Source organism: Cynocephalus volans, chromosome 2 (genome assembly GCF_027409185.1).
Source record: "Cynocephalus volans isolate mCynVol1 chromosome 2, mCynVol1.pri, whole genome shotgun sequence".
Classification (NCBI taxonomy): domain Eukaryota; kingdom Metazoa; phylum Chordata; class Mammalia; order Dermoptera; family Cynocephalidae; genus Cynocephalus; species Cynocephalus volans.
Window position 1 is genome coordinate 177,574,056 of NC_084461.1, and position 21,186 is coordinate 177,595,241.

The window sequence follows — 21,186 nt, forward strand, 5'->3', positions numbered from 1 at the left end:
GGGTCACCACCTGGGACTGATGCTTTTCCTCCCTGAGTGGAGGTTGTGTTTGGCAGTTTGAAGTGATGACATGACTTTTTATTCTCAGAGTCTGGCCAGAGATGTCATGAGGCTCGTGTGCATCTCCATTCCAAGGCTGAGGGTCTGAGCAGGAACAACAGGAGGTGACTAGAGAGGGGACTTCAGGATGGCTCCACATGTCACTCCTGCTTGACTTGATGGCTACTCACGTATAGACCGTGGGAGCAGCCACAGCTGTGCTCTTAGAGAGACCTCTGCAGAAGCTGAGCTCCAGGTCACTTGTCCAAGAACAGAAGGGGAATCAGTTTCCTGTGGCTGCTGGACAAAGGACTCCAAACTGTGTGACATACGACAACAGAAATGTATTCTCTCACAGTTCTGGAGGCTGGACGTCCAAAATCAAAGCTTGGCAGGGCTGGTTCCTTCTGGAGGCTCAGAAGGAGAGTCTGCTCCAGGTCTCTTCCAGCTCCTGGTGCTGCCGGCACCCCTTGGCCTTCCTCAGCTTGTGGCTGTGTCACTCCAGTCTCTGCCTCTGTCGTCACACGCCCTTCTTTCCTGTCTCTGTGTCTTAAATCTCCCTCAGGCTTTCTCTTTAAGGACACCCATCGTTGGATTAGGACCCACACCCAATCCAGGATATTCTCATCTCGAGATCCTTAACCTAATTATATTTTTTCAAGGAACTTATTTCCAGTAAGGTTACATTCATAGGTCCTTTTTTGCGGGGTTGGGGGTACTATTCAACCCACTACAGAAGGAAAGACTCTTCAAAATGGAAAACCCCAGAGCCAAGTCACTTGTGCCATCCACCTTCCCCTTCATCCCACAGGAGTCACAGAAGGAAGATGCCAGGGGTTGAAAATTCCCCGTTGAAGGGGATTTTGGACATGTTAGGGAATCTTCATCTTCAGCCCCTTTATCTTTTTCATGGGTCTGGGTTTAGCATGGCAGAGAAGTGAGATTTGGAAAATGTTTACCCCGGTCTCCTTTCTCTTTCCATTTGCTGTCTGACTGGTGACCAGCAAGTGTGGTGACACAGAGTTAAATAAAAACAGTTCTCACCTGAATGTTCGTAACGTACTCAGCATGATCTCATTTAAGCCTCCCACAAGTGACGCAGACACAGTGATGATCCCCATCGCATAGTGAGAACTGAGGCTTAGCACCAAGGTTATCTGTCTGGCTTGTGGGGGGAATCTGGACTGGAATGCAGATCTGACCCTGGCTGCTACCTATCATCATTATCATCTGTTGGCTACCGGTCCATTTGCCCTACTTCCAGGAACCGCCACATGGGGACCAATCCTCCCATCCTCAGCATGGACTTGGGGATATGCCACAGCCCAAATCTGGGGCTCAAGGATGGCACAATTCAAGCACAAACCAATCAGAGCACCCCACTTCCTCTGGCCACAGAGACTGGTTCAGGGGTGTTCACACTGTCCAATCAGAGTCCACGAGATACAGGGATACTTTTCCCGCATGTCCTAGTAAAAAGGGGCTTTTCCTCCCTGCCCTTGAGTCCTGTAAGGTCTGGAGAAAGCCATCTTCCAGCCCAGAGGACAGCCTCGTCTGAGGTTAAACCCACGCCCAAGACGTGAAGCTGAGAGAGAAAGAGAGAGGCACCGGGTCCTGCTGACATTCTTTGGTCCCCTGGACAAGCTACGCTTGAAATCAAACATACCCTGAACTTTTCCTAAGATGAGCCAATACATCTCCTTTTTGCTTAAGCCAGTTGGCTTTTCATGACTCATTTAATTCCACACCCATGTTCTTGCTGAGCAGGGAATGGAGAGTTTATCTGGAAGGTTCTATTGCCCTGCTAGATTCCAGGAGCCTTGTGCTCTTCCCCTAAATGGCCTGTAGCTCAGATAGCTCCTCTGTATCGATTTCTCCAACCAGCAGGGGTGACAAGCTTGCAGAAAACACACCTTCCACCCTGTGAAGGCAGCATGTTTATAAAGCAAGTGGCTGCAGAGATCAGTAGATAAAAGGCCATCAATATCCTGGGGTCAAGAGCCAGTTACCTGCAACAAAAGTCTAAATCAAATGGAAGGTCATCGAGAACAGGTGCCTTGTCGATAAGAAATGGGGATTCTCTGCCCCTCCCCACTGTGTAAAGTCTGAGGGGCCTGGGAGAGGGAAGGCTCTGGTTTCTGCTGCTGCCTCCCAGAAATATCATGCCACACATAATCTGTTCTTGCTGGTTGAAAGTTCTTTAGAACAGGTGCACATAGTCCAGTGGCCAAGCCCAAGAGGTCCTCTGGCCTCCTAACCTAGAAATGGAGGGAGATAAAAGGGGTGGGAGTGCATCATCGCCCCCAAAGTCAGCCAGCTTCCTCCACTCCTTGGACGAGATGCGACGTTTGCTTTTGCTGTGACAAGGGGCTGCGTGTTCAAACATTGGGAGGTGCTCGTGAGTGTTTCATGGGCCATGCTGGTGAGCGCTGGGCCCCTTTTGTTTGTTCACCCACTCGTTATACAAGTGTTTATTAAGCCCCTGCTGTGTGCCAGGCATAGCTCTCTGTTCTTGGTGTACAGCAGTGAACCAGATAGATAAGGAGGCTGCTTGTAGGGGCTCATGTCTGATGGAGGGTCACAGACCCTACAGGAGTAAGCAGGTGGATGGCATAAGGTACAGGACAGGCAGCAGCCAGCTATGACAGGCCAGCTGGGTGGGTGGGGAGCACTGCACAGCCTTTCTGAGGGGCTTCACCCCACCCCCTCCACAGGCTTCGAGAATGCCTCTGCCCCCCAAAAACATCTACGTGTCGCTGCTCCTGCAGTCGGTCTTGAGATGTATTTCCTTCTTCAAGGTGTTTTTCCTGTTTTACACATTTTACAAATTCATGAAAATTGTGCATTCCAAGTTTTTTCTCTACAGGAAAATGGAGTAAAGTCTTCTTTTCAGAAAGCATTATTCTGAGTGCTGAAATCCCCCTGGCTGGGCTGCTGCTGCCCATATCAATGCGAGGTGATGTACAGCAATTGTCCCTTGGAAAGTCATGCTGGAGACTCCAAACCCAGCTGCGAGCCTGGCAGGGAGCGGCCTTGTGTCGGGAGGCTCGCTCCTTGCTCTCGGGCTGCGCTGGGGCAGTTCCCACCCTCCATCTCACCCCCAAAGCCTGCAGCTTGAGTTTGAAGCCTGACACTGGCACTCACTGCTTGAGGGGGAAAAGTTCCTGAACTTTAAAATGGGGATATTTGGAGGATATTTGGGTACTGTGAGGATAAGGTGAGCTGACACACCAAGTGCTGTGGGACTATTGGCTGTTGCTATTGTTGTTATTAGTTATCATCCTTATTAATTTCTTTCCAAAGCAACTCTGATCCGGGTCCAGCCTCAGCCCCCAGGAATTCCGATGATCCCTTTGATACCAGCTCTTTCTCCACATGCGGAGTGAGCATCACTGTGCTATAGATGGAATTGTCCCCTACAAAGTCCATATGTTGAGTCCTAACCTCCAGGACCTCAGGGCATGCCGTTATTTGGATATAGGGTTGTTGTAGATGTGATTACTTAGGATGAGCAGAGTGGGCCCCTCATCCAATAGGACCATGTCCTTATGAGATGGGATGGAGGGGCCCTTGTGACCACACAGATCACCCGTGGAGCCGGCTTGGCCCACACAATCTCTGCTTTGTAAAAAACCTGCTAAGGTTGTCTGTGTTGCAAAAACATGATCCCTTTCTATAAATGTTCTGTGGGCATATGAAAAAGAATATATGTTTTCCCTGAAAGAATTAGGGTATGTATTGTATAATGCCTTTGTGATCTTACTTTCTAAGTCTTTCCAATTCTGTCAAGTGGGCTAGTACACTTGTATTTTCGTTGAATTCTGCTTACATTCCTAATGGTTTCTCCTTCATGTACTTAGCTATCAGGTCACTTTATGATAAGGATGTAATACTATTTCATCTCCTGCAGAATCAACCCTCTTTATCGTGGTCAGTGTTTCTAACCTGTTGTGATATTTATGCAGCACTCTTGGTTTGGTTTTTTTTGGTGTGGTGGTGGTGGTACTATTTTCCTGGTATCTTTTTTCCCATTTTATCGTGCTTTCAACCTTTTAAAAATCACTTTATTTTTACTGTGCTTTTTATAAACAATAAATGAAGGAGTGTGTGTACGTGTGACATGTATGTGCTTAACTGAATAGTCTCTGCCATTTTAAGGAGAGATTTTGTTTATTTACATTTATTATAGTGGCCAACAAACTTGATTGGGTTCCTTCTATCTTACTTTATCTAGTTATTTATTTTTTCCTTCCTCTTTTATCCATTTCTATATTTCTGACAATTTTACTAAGTTGCTATTCATTCTGTTTGCTCCCTTGAGAATTAATTTCATTATTTTACCAGCCTTTGCCTCCCTCAGACTCACAAGCAAATACACCTTCTTTAATGATCATTTAAAAATGCAGCTTTGGTCATTGACCCCCAAGACCCCCTATTCTTCACTGCTACCCTCATCCCATCGAATACTTTGCTTTCCCAGCTCCCACCTCTCTCCTCCTGCACCCCTACCTCCAAGATAAGGCCTTTGGAAGAAGGATGCTCCATCCCTCTGTCTTGTACCCCTCAATTCTCAGCTCTGGCTGAGGCCTTGTTACTTCTGGTTCCCAGTGACCAGGCTTTCCCTTGCAGACATCTCTTCCATTTCAATAACCCTTCTGTGATGTTTGCCTTCCACCTTGATGGGCAGTCTTTTACCGTCTACCTGGACTTAACTTCAGGTGACAAAGCTTGGCTGGGGGCAGGACATTATCCTAAGTGACACTGCCTGTCCAGAATCCAAGGCAAGCTCCACAACCATAGGGCATGACCAGAGCTGGGATGAGTTGAGAGGATGGTATGGCCAGGCTCGGTCATCCCAGGTCCCTGCACTGGACCACATGGTTCTCCTCTCCTCTCTCTTCCAAGCCTTTGAGGAGAAAGGCTTGGTGTGGTGCCAGTGGGACTTTAACGCCTTATAAGCTCCAGCTTCTCCACCCTTCAGCAGGGACATAGCACAGCTCAGGCTCAGAACACGGGAGTCTGCAGGTTCTAAAACAAATGTGATCACATGGTTTTCTCACACGATTTTTGGCTATTTTACATTTGTGGCATTGCTATTCCTCCTTCATTGGCCATAGGATCTAGAACTTATCCAGTTGGCCTCCTGCAGGGGGCACTTTGGCTCCAGGCACCCCATCATGGCCCAGCCCTGGCCACACCCCCAATCCATGTCTCTTGCAGGTGCCGACAGATGAGCTACTCCCAAGACCTGCCTCAGGTCTCCGTGGTCTTCATCTTTGTGAACGAAGCCCTGTCAGTCATCCTGCGCTCCGTCCACAGTGTGGTCAACCACACGCCCTCCCAGCTGCTCAAGGAGGTCATCCTGGTGGACGACAACAGTGATAATGGTGAGTGGGAGCCTAGGCCATGGGAGGACAGTGCTGCACTTGGCCATGAAGACTCTGTGGCCTTGGACAGGGCTCTGTGTGGAGGTAGCTTCCCGGGGCTGCCACAACAAAGGACCATGAATGGGGACTTACAGCAACAGAAACTCATGCTCTCACAGTTCTGGAGGCCATACGTTCACCATCAAGTAGTCAGCAGGACCCGGCTCCCTCTGAAACTTGAGGGGAGGGTCCTTCCTGGCTTGTCCCCCTGTGCATGTTCACTCACGTATCCTGGGCTCCCCACCATGCCAGCCTCTCCTCCTCACCTGGGGAGGAGTAAGGAAATGGAGGAAATGGAGGAGGTGCCACTCAATTCCTCCTAAAGGCAGGAGGTGCTGTGTTGTGGGGCTGCAGCCACAGTCAAGGGAGACGTGGCTCTTCCTGCAGGAGGAGGGTCCTGCAGCAGCACCATCCACATGAGCGTCCATGTTGTGAAGGGCCCGTACTGATGCTTTTGGAGGAGTGTGGCCTGGCCCTCCTGCTTCCACATTCACGGCAGCGGTGGGTCACGTCTGGGAAGGGCTGCTCCTAGGAAGAATGGCCTGGTCTGGCTTGAGCCCCACCTAGGACCAGGGCTGCCCTCAACAAATGCCCACATTTGGCCGCTGGGAGCTCCCTCCAGTAGACACCTGCCTGCCTTTATATGTGCCCCATCCATCTTTTAAAACAACGTACTGGGTTGGAATTCTCATAATAGAAAATTGACCATTTCAGAATGGACAATTCAGTGGCATTTAGCACATTCACAGCTGTGCAACCGCGATTCTGTGGAGTTCTAAAACATTTCATCACCCAAAAAGGAAACGCTGTTCTGTTAAGGTGTCATTCCCCATCCCCCACTCCCATCCCGCCCCTGACAACCACCGATCTGCACCTTTCCCTGTGGACTTACCTAAACTGGACAGTTCAGGTGAATGGGATCACACAGCATGTGGCCTTTTGTGTCTGGCGTCTTTCACTTTGCATAAGGTTTAGGAGGCTCATCCACATTGCGGCGTCTGTCAATGCTTCATTCCTTTTTTTTAAAAATTGTGGTAAAATATACACAACAGCATTTACCATTTACCGTTTTTAAGTGCACAGTTCAGCATATTAAATTCATTCTCATTGTTGTACAGCTGCCATCCCTGTGCATCTCCAGGACTTTTTCATCTTCCCAAACTGAAGCCCTGTCCCCATTAGACACTACCTCCCCTCCCCCCCAGTCTCTGGCACCCACCATTCTACTTCCTGTCTGTATGAGTTTGACGACTCTAGGGACCTCTTGTAAGTGGAATCACACAGTATTTGTCCTTTTGTGACTGGTTTATTTCACTCAGCACGGTGTCTCCTGGGTTCACCGTGCTGCAGCATGGGTCAGAGTTTTCTTCCTTGTTAAGGCTGAGTCACATCCTATTGTGACCACGTTTTCTTTATCCATCATCTATCAGTGGGCTTTATTCCTTTTTATGACTGAACAATTCAGCCGTGCTTTCTCCTGTGCTCACAGCACCTGCCCCTCCTGAGTGGGTTTTGTCTGTGTTTGTGCTCAACATCCCTCTCCCAGAACACCAGCGGCATGAGGCCAGGGGTCTTGTCTGTCTGCAGTGCCCCCAGTACCTTGAGTCATGTCCAGCTATGGTAGGTCCTCAATAAACATCATGAAACGCTGACTGGGACCGGGCACACACATCCCACCTGTGGGTCTCGGTGGCTGGGGGCGCCCCATGCACGCTGCCTGCTGAGACACTGCCTCTCTCCTCCAGTGGAGCTCAAGTTCAACCTAGACCAGTATGTCAACAAGCGGTACCCAGGCCTGGTGAAGATCGTGCGCAACAGTCGGCGGGAGGGCCTGATCCGGGCGCGGCTGCAGGGCTGGAAGGCCGCCACCGCCCCTGTCGTCGGCTTCTTCGATGCCCACGTCGAGTTCAACACAGGCTGGTAAGGGCCGGGGACAGCTGGACAGCTAGTGTCAGCCAGTCCCCTCCCTGGGCTGCCGCACCACCTGCAGCCTGGCCACTGGGTTAGCACCAGGGCTGGGGATCTGCTTTGCAGGAGCCTATGGGGGCAGGAGCCATCTGAGACCAGCGTGTGGCTTCTCTGCGTCCAGCTCCTGGACACAGAAACCACTGGGTGGGGTGGGGAGTAGACCTCAGCCTGTGCCCATAAGGATGCATCATTTGGAAGCCCCGGTGTGTATGGCGAGGCTTGTCTGTACCCCATCTGTTCCCAGAGGAATTTGAGTTGCCTTGTAATTCTAGCAGGCACAGGTTATGATGCCCACATGCACAGTGGGGACTTCAGATCAGGGAACGCATACAAGGTTGCAGCAAGGCTGCCTGCTATGTAGACTTGTGGTCTCTAAGGTCTTGTCAGTTATTAGAGGTGGGTTCTGAGCACCCCAGAGGCAGAAGCCACTTGGCACAAGTTGGAAGAAACATCTCATCCTTATGGAAAATTCTAGATCAAAGTGTCCATGTTTGTTCCACACAGGGGAAGAACTGGATTCTAATGAGAAACCTGGAGGGGATGCGGCAGGGGTGGCAGGGGTGTCCCCACAGTCACTCGACAGTCAGGTGTGCAGGATGACTTGGAGGTGACCCTCACCCCACCCCAGCAGTGCTTGGGCTCCAGTCCTGGGCAGGGACCTCTGCTCCAGGAGGGCAGGGACTTGTCCTCACTTCCAGACCAGCTGTGTTCACTCCCCAAGAGCCACAGAATGCAGGGTCTGTGTGACCCAGAGCCTGTGGGGTGGGCCCAGGGGGCTGAGTTTTCTCAAGACTCCTCCTAGAGGGATTCTCACACTTGCTCAAGGTAGAGCTCTGGGTGCTCAAGAGCCGCAGGTGACACCTTGAGAACAGTGCCATTTGTCCAGAAAAGGGTCCACAGAGGATCCGAGGAGGAAGTAGGTGTCCCCATAAGGGGCAGACTCTCCGTAGCCATCCCTGCTTGAGGATGTCCTCGGGCTGGTGCCTGCAGGAGCTGGGCCCCAGAGAGGAGGCCACGCTCACAGAACAGCAGGGGTGCGCTTCAAAGCCTCTGCACAGTGCTCGCAGGCTCCTTACATGTTTCCTTAATTTCCTCTCCGGCCAGCCAGCTGCTGGGAACCCCCCGGGCTCTTGCCTGCTGTGGACAAGGGAGGAATAGATCACAGTTCCTGGTGGGGAGGCAGAGGATGGGAGGCAGGACGCAAACTCATGGACCTGGCGCACACGTGCAGTTGATGGCCCCTGTGTGGGCTCCACTTATCACCTGTCGAGTGAGGTCTTAGGGAAGGCTCACGTGCCACTGTTGCCAGGATTCAGTGTGCTGTGTCTGTGAAGGCACTGGAACAAGCCGGCACCATTTACATGTGTGTCAGATAAGGAAGTAGCTGGGACTGCACCCCAGGATGCAGGGGATGACCTCGGGTCTGAGATGGCAGGGGAGTGCACAAAGCTTTGGACAGAATAGCATGGGGGGAAGGAGTGTCCTGGACCCACCCGAACAAAGGACCACACGGAGTGGGGTTGTGCTGAAACCACAGGAATTCATGCCCTCCCAGGTCTGAAGGCCACAAGTCCAGAATCAAGGTGTAACAGGGCCAGGCTTGTTCTGGAGGCTCCAGGAGAGGGTTTTTCCTGCCTCTTCCAGCTCTGGTGGCCCCAGGCACTCCTTAGCTGTGGATGCACTGCTCCAGTCTTGGCCTCTGACATCATGTGGCTTCTCCCTTTCTGTCTTTTATATGGACCCTTGTCATTAGAGTTAGGGCCCATAGAGGCAATACAGCATGATCTCATCCCAAATCCTTAAATTAAACCCACACAGGGGGTCCACAGTGAACAGGGGGGCAAGCCCCACACCCAGGGCTAGCCCTCAGTGCCCGTCAGCTGAGCCACCCAGGAGGCCATTTTGCCCCATTTTCAAGAGAAATGAAAGCTTGGGGTATTTATATCAACTCTCCTGACTCATTCTTTTAAAAACTCTGTGAAACTAAACTAGAAATTCACTGTGATACTGCCCCCTGAGGAAAATGAGGGCTGTAAATAGTGCTGCAGAGATGGGGTTGTGCAGATATGCTGATTAAAGATTGGTGGGCTGCCAGGAGCCCAGATGTAGGCACGCGATTGGGTAGGGGACTCTCCCTCTGTGCAGGGTCCTGGGTCTCTGGCTGGGTCTCATGGGGCTCTGGTGTTTTGGGGTCTCTCAAAGTTCATGGTTTTCTTAACAGTTTCGGCTGGTGCATGCAGAGGTCAGGCATCTCTTAGGCAGGTGCAGCTGTGAGAGGAAGCTTTCCCCTCACGCTCCTTACACTTTCCTCAGGGTATTTCAGCCACCCCTGGACCTCGAGTTTGTTCTGAGAGTCAGGCCCCCAACTCTCCCTCCTCTGCTACTCCCATGATATCCACCACCTTCTAACATATTGTGACATTAATTATATACCATTGTCTGCCCCGATCGTGGTTCACTCCATACTGTTGTGTAGGTTGCACACTGCACAACAGCAGTTGGTAGACTTTTAGTCTCTCTGATATATCATAAGCTCCCTGAAGCATGGAGGCATTTGGAAGAGCCACAAGTCTGTCACATCAAAACACAATTTTAAACTGGTGTGACTTTAATTTTCATAACTGAAAGCCTAGTTATCCATCTGTAAATAGCACCCCCCATCCTAGAATTGCCTCCACTAAAGATGCTGCCTTATTAGCAAGCATGGCATTTGCAGGGAGCTTTTTGTATCTGAAGAACTTTGCTAACAGTAATTAATTCATCCTCCTCATGAAGCTAGAAAGCAGGTGAATCCTAGGGCTTTGCTCAGGATGGAAAGAATGGTGTGAAGACAGCTGCGTGGACCTCACCAGCCAGGCTTGGAGACCTCGCCCCTCCCCACGCTGTCCCTACCTGGCCAAGTCGCCCAAATCTGCTGTAGGCCCTCCTATCCCTCACTGTAGCATTTGGGATCTCGAGTCAATATGACCTGCTCTGACCCCAGGTGAATGCCAGCTTGGATGGCTTTTGTGGGGCATCTTGTCCTTGCAGTAGACAGTGAAATCCCCAAGGGTGAAGGCTGCACCTGCTCCTCTGCACAGCGAGTCAGCCAGCTGAGCTAATGCCCATGGAGGTCACTGCAGAAAGCCCATACTCTCGGGTCACTGTCCTCTGTGCCTTCATTGCCTACTACTGCCCCCATCTCTCCCTCCAGCCACCTGGCCAGCTCTCCAGCACATGCTAACACCCACCAGCCCCCTCCCACACTTCCCTCTGGTCATTTCCCTGTGCAAGTACTAGACGCCTTATTTAAATCTGCAAATCCTAATCACCCCTACCTTGCCTCTTTTGTCCCCACTATGCCTATCACCTAATGTATGATATCCTTACCTGTCCATTACTGTCTGCTTCCATTCCCACTCAGTCAGGGCCACTGTATACTGTTGTGTAGGTTGTGCACTGCACAACAGTGCTTGGTAGCCTTTCTATCCAATGTATTGTAAACTCCCTGAGGCATGAATTTTTTTCTTTTTTAGTTCATGAATATGTTCTGATTTGTTAGATAGGGTGTGGCACATAAAAATCCTCAAGTAATACCTGAAAATATGTGTACCCTCCACAGTACAGGAAACGGGGGCAAGGAACCAGGATTGGACTGGTGAGAGGGTGGGCTGCGAGGCTCAGTGGCAGATTTGGCTGACTGCATGGGGAGCAGCCCCCAGAGATGTCCCAGATTGAGCCAAAATGTCCAGATGTCCATATGCCCCAGTGTCAATCCGTCATCAGGTGTGGGCTTCTCTGGTAGAGGTGGGACCTTGATCATGATGGGTCCACAGATGAGAGGGTCCCTGGGCCTCCAGAGGTGAAGCTGTCAAGTCAGGCACTCAGCAGGTGGGTGGTTGGGCTGGTGCTCAGACCCAGGTGTGGGCCCTGGACTTGTGGACAGCTGGCTCCCTACCTCCTCAGGGAATGGGTAGGGCCCAGGATCCATGCCCTTCCTCACAGGCCACATGTGCCTCCCCACAGGGCCGAGCCCGCCCTCACACGGATCCGGGAGGACCGCCGGCGCATCATCCTGCCAGCCATCGACAACATTAAGTACAGCACGTTCGAGGTGCAGCAGTATGCCAACGCGGCCCACGGCTACAACTGGGGCCTCTGGTGCATGTACATCATCCCGCCCCAGGACTGGCTGGACCGTGGCGATGAATCGGCGCCCATCAGGTGAGCCGTGGCCCGGCCCCAAGAGGGGCCAGGGAGAGTGAGTGGGTGGGAGGTGGCCCAATGGTGGGCTTGGGGACTAGAAGATGCATGTACACCAGCGCAGCAGGCTGGGCCAGCCCTAGAGAGGGTCACGATGGTGCAGGGGCCCCAGGTGTGTGGTGGGATAAGGTGATGGGGAAACTTGGGCAGGGCCGGCTCAGAGCTGTGACCAGAGAGAGTGACAAGGTCAGATGGGGTGAGAGGGAGGCAAAGAGAGAGAGACAGTGACAGCAAGAGGGAGAGGACAGGAGGCAGCAACACAGGAATTCACACATACAGGAAGGGAGAGCAGTACCTCCCTGACACCGAGAGACATGTGCCCTAGAGACAGACCCACAGCTGTTTAACCTGACCCCACAGACTGTCCTGCAAAAAAGCATTTATTTTTAATCCAAATTAGTTCCTTAAACGTAAAAAAAGCAGAGGTTTAAAATTTTAAAACACACAATGTCAGCATCTTTTGAAAAACTGGGAGATCAGACAATGCTGGACCCTGTTCCCCAAGGCAGCTTCTGGCTTGAGCTGAGAAGTGGCCTCTGTGTACACAGGCTGTGCCTCCTCCGGTTTTTCACAGTCACCACTGCTCCCTGCCGTCTACCTGACATCCGGCCTTCATACTTGCATGGTTAGTTTTCTTACACCTGGCTCGCTTTACCCATCCCCATCACCAATTGAGCTTTGCCATTTACACCCCCTTCCCAAGACGCCCCAGTCTGATGAGGCCCTGGAAAATCTATACGTCACCATCGAGTGACACCCCCCACTTCCTCCGGGAGACCCAGCCAGGGTGGAGGTGATTTTTCCTGGAGCAAAGGTACATCTTCAGACTCTGGTGACCCCTAGAACCTTTGCCAACCTTTGCCAGGTGTCTCCACAGAGGTTTTGGATTGGCAGGGGGGCCTTGGGCTAAGACCTGCTCCCTACCTCACCTGGACAAACTGGTGTGTCCCTGCTGAAACAGGCCCCTTTGCTCATGAGTGGCTGGGAGCATCCATCATTTCACTTTTGAAAGTTCTCTCTCTCCCATCAGGAGGGTATCACGGAGGCTTCCAGGTAGGTGGGCAGCCCATCGGGGGAGCCCGTGCCAGCCTGGGGCTCTGCCCACAGTGTCTTAGGATGAGGTGTGAGCACCTGCCCTAGGTTGACAAAGAGCCCTCAGGAATAAATTAAGCCTCTGAGCAGCCTGAACATTCCGCAGTCCACTTAGGGGCATTATGAGATGAAATAGCTTGGCCCCAACCCCACACTTTACTGATTTTGAGGAAGGAAAAAAATGCCTCTATCACAGAGGAAAATGCTCCAAACAGTAAGACTAAAGAGACTCCCAAAGCTGGAACATTCGGCCTCCCAGGTGCCACGCGGCTGTTTCCTCAGAGACCCGGGAGCTGGGCAGCGTAGCCGCAGTGAGCTCCGGGGCCACATGCGAGGGCACTGGGGTTTGCAAGAAAAAGCTGTCACAGAGCTTGTCCACTCACAGAGCACAGGGATGGACCCCTGGGGCTCACTGAAGTGGGGAATAATGGTACGAAGGTTATTTTTCTTCACTAAAAATGCACTTGATAATCCCCAATTAGTAGCAAAACAAATGCCTTGTGTTTGACGTTTTGGGAATCAGTGAAATTCAGAGAACGCAATGGGAGGCATCTCCGTGGTTTTGGGCAGGCTCTGGACACCCGGAGCTGCACCAGGGAGCAGGGAGAGCTGGCCTGATTGAGTCCTGGGAAGCAGCGGTTCCCAGATTGCTTTTTTGTTAGCATCACTGGGGAGCTGTTAAAAACCCTGATGCCAAAAACTCAACTATAAAACAAGCAAACGACCTAAACAGATACTGCACAAGAGAAGATAAGCACGTGGCCAACAAGCTCACGAAAAGATGCACACAGTCAGTCACTAGAGAAATGCAAAGTAAAACCACGGTGAGGTACCACTGCACACCCACTAGGGTGGCCAAAGTGGCCAGACTGACAGCACTAAGACTCACCAGCAGCTGGTGAGGACTTGGAACGAGCAGAACTCTCAGATGTCACTGGTGGGTGTGGAAACTGGGGCAGCCACTTCGGAAAACTGGCAGTTTCTTGTAAAGGAGCAAAACACTTCCTGCTAGACCCAGCCACTTCACTTCTAGGTGTTTTCCCAAAATAACTTAAAACACATCCTCACGCAGGCTGACACGCAAGTGTTCATAGCGGCACTATTCATAATAGTTCCAAATTGGAAATGACCTAAATGTCCGTCGGAAGGTGGATCAATAAACAACGTATGGTCAATCCATACAACATAGCACTTCTCAGAAATAAGAAGGAACAGACTATTTACACCTATCAATGTGGATGAAACCCAAAATGATCGTGCTGAGCTAAAGAAGCCAGATGCAAAAGAAGTGCATACTGTGTGACGCTGAGCATGGAATTCTGTAGAAGGCAAAATTAATCCCATGACTGGAAGCAGATCAGTGCTTGCAAGAGGCAGAGGGCGGGGGGCAAGAGGGCTCACTGGGAAGGGGCACAGGACAATTTTGGGGGGAGGAAATGTTCTCTCCTGGACTACGATGGGGTTGTACAGGCATGTCCATCCATCAGAATGGGTCAAACTGCTCACTTTAAATGGATGCATTTCATTTTGTGTACATTTGACCCCCAGAAGTTTATTTTTAATGAATAAATAAAATACTAAAAAAATTCCAGTGCCAAAGTGGCGTGCCATGCCATTTAAGCTCAGAATCTCTGAGAGGGGGCCCTGGGTCCTGGGTGACTCCGGCGTGCAGCCACGTGTGAGAGGCAGCGTGGCTCCAGGCGGCAGAGAAGAACCGCAGCACACAGAGCCACAGAAGGCACCGGGGGAGATGCAACGGCTGTCAGAATGAAAGTTGGCACAGGAGCCGGTGGGGGCTGGGGCAGACAGCATGTGACGTCTCCCCTGGATGAGGTTGAGGGGGTGAAGGGTCACATTTGCCCTACACTTCATATTGTAATTCCCAGGACAGAGGCTACAATGTCCACACTTTGGTCACCTCCCTTCTTTTCTGGAAGATGATGGGGAGAAGGGGTCCTCCAAGGACCCGTGACCTCTGTAGAGGGACAAGTCTGCTGGATTCACTGCCACACAGGAATATAACAGGGGAGAGAGGTGAGTTCCCCAGAGGAAACCAGGGCATCTGTCAGGACATGGAAGGTATGTCCACATGCTCCCAGAGCGTGGGAACGTGACCTTATTTGGGAAAAGGATCTTTACAGATGGTATTAAGACAGGGAGATGATCCTGGATAATTCAGGAGTGCCCTAAATGTCATCATAAGTGTCCTTAAGAGACACACACAGAAGAGGAGGCTGCATGATGACGGGTAGAGGCTGGAGGACACGGCCACAGCCCAGGAAGACCCAGAGCCACCAGGAACTGGAGGAGGCAGGAAGGACCCTCCCCTAGACCTTCCACATGGAGCGTAGCCGGCCCTGCCCACACCTTCATTTCAGACTGCTGGGCTCCTGAGCAGTGAGAGGGTAAATTTCTGTGGTCTGAAGCCACCCAGTTTTTGGTAATTTTTCAGCAGCCACGGGACACTAATACACTGGGTAAAATGACAAATGTCCAGTACTGCCCCTCAACAGCCCTGCTCCAGGGTTAGGAGATCCCAAGTCGTGCTACAGCAGCTGGCTATAGGACGGGGCTGAGCAGCTCTCTCTCATGGGCACAGAGCCAACAAACAGTCCTGTTGAGGCGAGGCTGAGCTGGAAGTCTGGGAACAATTTCCACGGCATATACTAAGTGTGGCAGTTACAAAGATGCCCTCATTTCGTACAGTATTGATATTGCAGCCAGTGCCCCGACTTCTGTTCTTCATGTGCATGAGGGCAGTGACCTAGGGTGGCAGAGACCTGAAAGGGGCCACATAAGGCCACGTGTGGGTATCCGTGGCCATGCTGGCTGATGCAACAGTTTTAGCCCAGCTCGGGAAGTCTCCACGCAAATCAGATGTACCGTGTCCTTCAGGGAAGAGAAGAAGCCAGCCACAGCCTCGCCATGACACTCAGCAGTCATCACACCGAGAACTTACCCTACTCTGCCCTCGTGGCTTCTTGAGGTGGGCACCACAGACCCCCAGCCTCTATTCTTGGGGAGGGGAACGAGGGGCTCTTGTTCTGGAGGCTGGAAGTCCAGCACAGTTGGATGCTGGGGAGGGCTCCCTTCCGAGTTGCAGATGGCTGTGTTCTCATGTGGCGGGAGGGGCAAGAGATCACTTTTATAATGGCACTGATCCAATTAAGAGGGCTCCACCCTCATGACTTAATCACCTCCCAAAGGCCCCACCTTTAAATACCATCACCTGGGGGTGAGGACTTCAGCATGTGAATTTGGGGGAGACGCAAACACGCAGACCACAGCAAAGTTCTTCTAGGAAAAGGCTTCCTCTGAGTTGCAATGTGGTTAGTCTCTTGTACCACATATATTTTTAAATTGAAACCAATGCTTTAAAAAAGGAGATTTCACATGAAAATGATTTCAACTCTCTTTGAAAACTGGGAGATTCTGGCAAAACTAGGCCCCCATTCTTACACAGTCCTGATGAGCTGGAGCTGAGCTACTGCATATGACTCAGTGTGGAGCCACAGTCCCCACCACTCCCAGCAGCCTCCTCATGCCAAGACCATTGTCAGGTGTTGTGCATCACTGTGCTTACACTGCTGCTTGTCCTGACTTCGAGAAATATTTCTCCAGACTCAGATCTTAATTGAAAGTGGGAGGAAAGAAATAGAGAGGACTAAGTATTTCAAGAAAAATGAGAGATGGTCGTTATTCCACCACGCTCAACATGTAAAAGTAGCCCTTTGCTCAAGTGCGTTACCCCTCTGGCCTCCATAGATAACTAATTTTGCCAAACTTTCTAATGGAGGATCAGAGGTAACAGGCCAGAGCCCTATCAGAAAACAGCTTGCCTCTCACTGAAGGATCAGGAGTAACAAGAGAGGCGCGTTAGACAGCACTCCTCACACTGGAGGATCAGGAGTGACAGGCCAGAGCCCGGACATCACTCCTCATGCCAGAGGGCCACAGAGTAGCAGGTGACAGCCCTGTCAGACCATCTCCTCCCCTCACGTTGGAGGATCTGTGCTGAGCCCCTTGAATGAAGGAGGTGCCTGTTCCCATCAAGTAAGGATCTTCTAACAGCTGAACTGTCCTGCCAGTCTTCCTCTAGCATTCCATAAAAGGACCATCAGTTATTGACCAGAATGTCTGTGTATCAGAAAAGAGAGACAATCAGGGATTGTGGATACTGGCCCTGAGCTGACACTAATTCTTGGAGATCAGATTGTCACCACGGCCTGCCAGTCAGAGCAGAGGCTTCTGGGTGTCGGGTGCTCAATGGAGTTTTGGCTCAGGTCCATCCCACGGAAGGTCTAATGGGTCCCTGGGGTTACTTCTCCGGTTTTGGAATACCTAACAGGAACAGAGTACTGGTGTATAGAATTCCACACTGGCAGAGTCACCAAAAGGTAGAGAAGCACAAGAGAGGACTGGCCAGGTGAGGGAAGCCCCTGAAGCTCGCCTGGGAGGGAGAGGCATGACCACACCTGGGGACAGAGCTGAGGTGTGGTATGTAGAAGGGGCTGGCATTGGGTCCGATGCAAGAAGGGCTGAGCCCTCAGGCTGAGCCAGGACAGCAGAGAGGGGATGGAGCGCTTTGCTCCGGAAGTCAAGTGCGGCCTTATCACAGGATCAACTCAGGCTCACCTGTGCGGGTCCTCCACAGTGACGTTCCCAACAATGGCGGGTCCTTCACCACAGCCACTGGCGCCTGTGCTCACAGCAGAGAGACCGCTTGATGACCCTCTTATCAAATCCCCTCACCTTACAGATTATGAGAAACCAAGCCTGGGCAGACAGGCTGGTCATTTGTATTTGTGCTCCAAGTTTGTCTCTCCCCCCGGCCTTGCTCGACACGGTCGCCCCGGAGCCACAGGGCACTGCCCTTCTCTGGGCGGACACAGCCCACACCACTGAAGCTGGCCCGGGAGAATGACTGGATGCCTGGAGAAGCTGACATTTGAAGATTTACTTTTCTTGCCATTCAAACACAAGGAAGGAAAAAATAAAAAAGGAATTAGAAGGCTTGAACTTGAGGGGGAAAATGCACTTCGGGGCTGGGCAGGGGGGAAAACAGATGTCCCCCTTGCCACACTTGAGAAAGGGAAGATGATGGGCTGCATTCTGGAGCCTCCTGGGCACCAGTCCAGGCTGGGCTGGTGGGGACAGGGGAGATATGTGGGGCAGGAACTGTGGCAGCCCCTTGGTGCTGTTGGAACCTAAGAATCTCCCTGGGGGAACTGGCCATTGAAGGAGATGGCTGGATGTGAGCTGTCACTGAAATGGGGGGATTTTAGGGGTTCCAATGGGGTCAAAATTGGGACAACAAAAGAGGCACACAACTTGTTTATAACTATGCATTACACAGGGGTGGCATGGGGCATCTGAGTGAGCTGGATTACCCCTGGCAGGTTGACTGTAACTGTTGTGACCCAGCTTGCAGCTCCAATGGTCATGAGTAACATCTGCCCTCTGTCCCAAGTGAGAATTCAGACACATTCCAGTCCTGCTGGTGGCCTGGGAGGGGCCTGCTGTGGTCAGCCAGGCTTCCGAGCAAGACCAGAAGAGCCCCAAGAAAAAACTCCCACCCTCAGGAGAGAGAGGTCTGTGGAGCAGGATGCGGGGGCAGGCCCCTGCGTGGGGCAGCAGCCTCTCAACAAAAGGAGGGGTGTAGGGACATGATGGCTGGTCACACACACATAGATATACACTCACACACTCACACAGATACACTTACACACACACAAACACACATCCGTTCACATATACAAATACATACAGGCACAGACACACGCACACACATGCACACACAGAGATACAGACACGCACACAACCCCACTCACGCACAGTCACACACACGTATATTCACACCCTCACATGCACACGCACACACACACACACAGTCGCACACACACTATTGTTTCTCTAGTCTCAGTGGCAGAACAGTTATATTTTACCTTCTGGCTTTTTCACTGAACGTTTTCTGAGGATCGTTCCAGTGGTGCTGCGTGGTCCCTACGATCCCGGGTCTGAGGGGCCGTGATGGTCCCTCAAAGGGACGGCTCAAGTCCATTCACCCCTCTCCACACTGACAGGCCCTGAGTTGATTTCCCTTTTTGCCACTTGCACTCATGCCTCAATGCACAGATTTGTGCCGATAGCCTTTGGATTGTTTTCCTGAGAAGATGCCAGTGGAAGAATTACAGAATAAAATAGTAACAGCAAGTGGTTCCGGGCTCCAGAAGCTCTTCTGAGCAGTTTGCACATGTCAACACACCTCATCCCACAGCAGCCATTTGAGGGAGGCACGATGCAATTCTCATGTTACAGGTGAGGGAGCTGAGCACAGAGAGGTTGAGCACTCACCCAGGGTCACACAGCTAGCAGGTAATATAACCAGGTCAGGCTCTCAGATCCATATGCTTCATCCTTGTGCTGTACTAAATCTCAGAGCACACCATAATATTGCTGGCCCTCTAGTCATAGCCTAGACTTTTCCATGAGGGTTGCTGTGCCAGCATCTCCACAGCAAGGCCAGTCTTGATCCCCCCTCCTCATTCCACGTGTGCCATCAAATGCATGTAGAACGGCACCTTGGCTGTCAGTGCACCAGCATTTGGTGACCATCAGAGCTCTCCATGTGCTCACTGACTGTCCATGTGCACATGCATGTGCCAATCTCCTGACCATGCCTGTCAGCACACATCCTTCTTAAGAAGCTAAAAGCAGATTGACTTGCTCTATACCTTGTCAGTCCACCTAAAGCTGAAGGGAATCGCCTGGGTGGTCTTCATTTTTATCAGTTTCCTGATTTGTACAGTGCTCGAGAATTACATGAACTCCGGAATATGTGTTGTCTATGCATGAGTGAGCATGTGTGTGTGAGTGTCTGTGTTTATGTGTGTGCATGTACAGGTACATATGTGTGTTTATGTGTTGTGTGTGTCTATATGAATCTGTGTGTATCTGCCTGTCTGTTGCATTGTGTGTCTGTGTGTATATGCATATATTTTCAGGTACACATGTGTGTCTATGTGTGTGTCTGCCTGTCTGTTGCATATGTATATCTCTGTGTGTATTTGTCTGCACACAGGCTGGGGCTGCCTATCTGAAAAGGTAGTTTCCTGGGACAGTGAAGACTCAGTGTTCCTCTTTAGAATCAGGACCACTCAGGTCTCCAAATTCTGCACCTGTGTTAGCTCTTGATGCTGGCAGCAACACTTGATATCGGCATAAAGCCTCGTGCCCCCTGCTCATAGCCTACCCCACCCCAGGGAGTGGAAGCCTTCTGTACTATATAGATAAGGGCTCCTTGCTCAGCACTCACTCAGCACTCAGCACCCACACTACGCACTCAGCACCCACACTCAGCACTCAGCACTCACTCAGTACTCAGCACTCACTCAGTACTCAGTACTCAGCACTCACTCAGCATTCAGCACCCACACTATGCACTCAGCACTCACTCAGCACTCAGCACTCACTCAGCATCCAGCACTCAGTCCTCCTTTGTGTTACTTTTCCAAGTGAGCTGTCTGCCTTAGGGTTCTCCAGAGAGAGACAGAACCAATAGAATATAATGGAGTACTTGAAAAATTTTGTGGAAAATAGAATTAAAAGATAACAGAAATCTTTCCATAAACTTTTTAAAGTACCCTCAGATATATATATAAGTATAGATATATGAGAGGGGATGCATTAGGGGAATAGGGTCACGTGATTATGGAGCTGAGAAGTCCCATGACAGGCTGTCTGCAAGCTGGAGACCCAGAGAAACTGGTAGCATGGCTCAGTCTGAAGTGAATGCCTGAGTACTCCAGGGGCTGCTGGTGTAAGTTCTGGAGCCCCAAAGCAAGAGAACCTGGAGTTCTGATGTCCAGGGGCAAGAGGGAGAGTGTCCCAGCTCCAGGAGAGAGAGCAACCCACTTGCCTTTCCTTGTTTGTGTTCTCTCCAGGCCCTGGCCCATTGGATGGTGCCTGCCCACAGTAAGAGCAGATCTTTCCCTCTTAGCCCACTCTCACATGCCAGTCTCTGCTGCAAACACCCTCACAGACATGCCCAGAAATAATGCTTTACCAACTATTCAGTATTCCTTTATCTGGTCAAGTTGACACCCAGATCGAACCATCACACCATCCCAGCACATCCCTCAGCTTGCAGCCATGCCACACTGTGTCAGTACCAAGCATCCAGGGAGTATTCCAGCACATACACCCCAAAGTGCAAGGTGCCTCTAATGTAAGCAGAGCTGTTTGCCTGGAGCTTCTTGGAGCCTCTGACACTTCGAGAGGGTCCCAACATCCTTGAGTGCAGGGGCAAGAGAGGGAAACACATCCATGATTTGAAGGTCACTTGTTGAAGACTTGGACTCTGCTCATGTGCACTGCCCCTGTGATGCCCCCTTGCTTCTTCTCCAAGGGTTCTGCTGGT

At 51.2% G+C, this 21,186-nt stretch overlaps 1 protein-coding gene across 1 annotated transcript in view; it reads left to right on the forward strand.

Moving 5' to 3' along the window:
• The window catches only part of GALNT9 (polypeptide N-acetylgalactosaminyltransferase 9), a 154,820-nt gene that overhangs the window by 84,081 nt on the left and 49,553 nt on the right, over window positions 1-21,186 (forward strand). Inside the window, exons 3-5 of the mRNA XM_063087450.1 lie at window positions 5,260-5,426; window positions 7,211-7,385; window positions 11,439-11,636. Coding sequence (XP_062943520.1) covers window positions 5,260-5,426; window positions 7,211-7,385; window positions 11,439-11,636 — 540 coding nt within the window. The remainder of the gene's footprint in view (window positions 1-5,259; window positions 5,427-7,210; window positions 7,386-11,438; window positions 11,637-21,186) is intronic.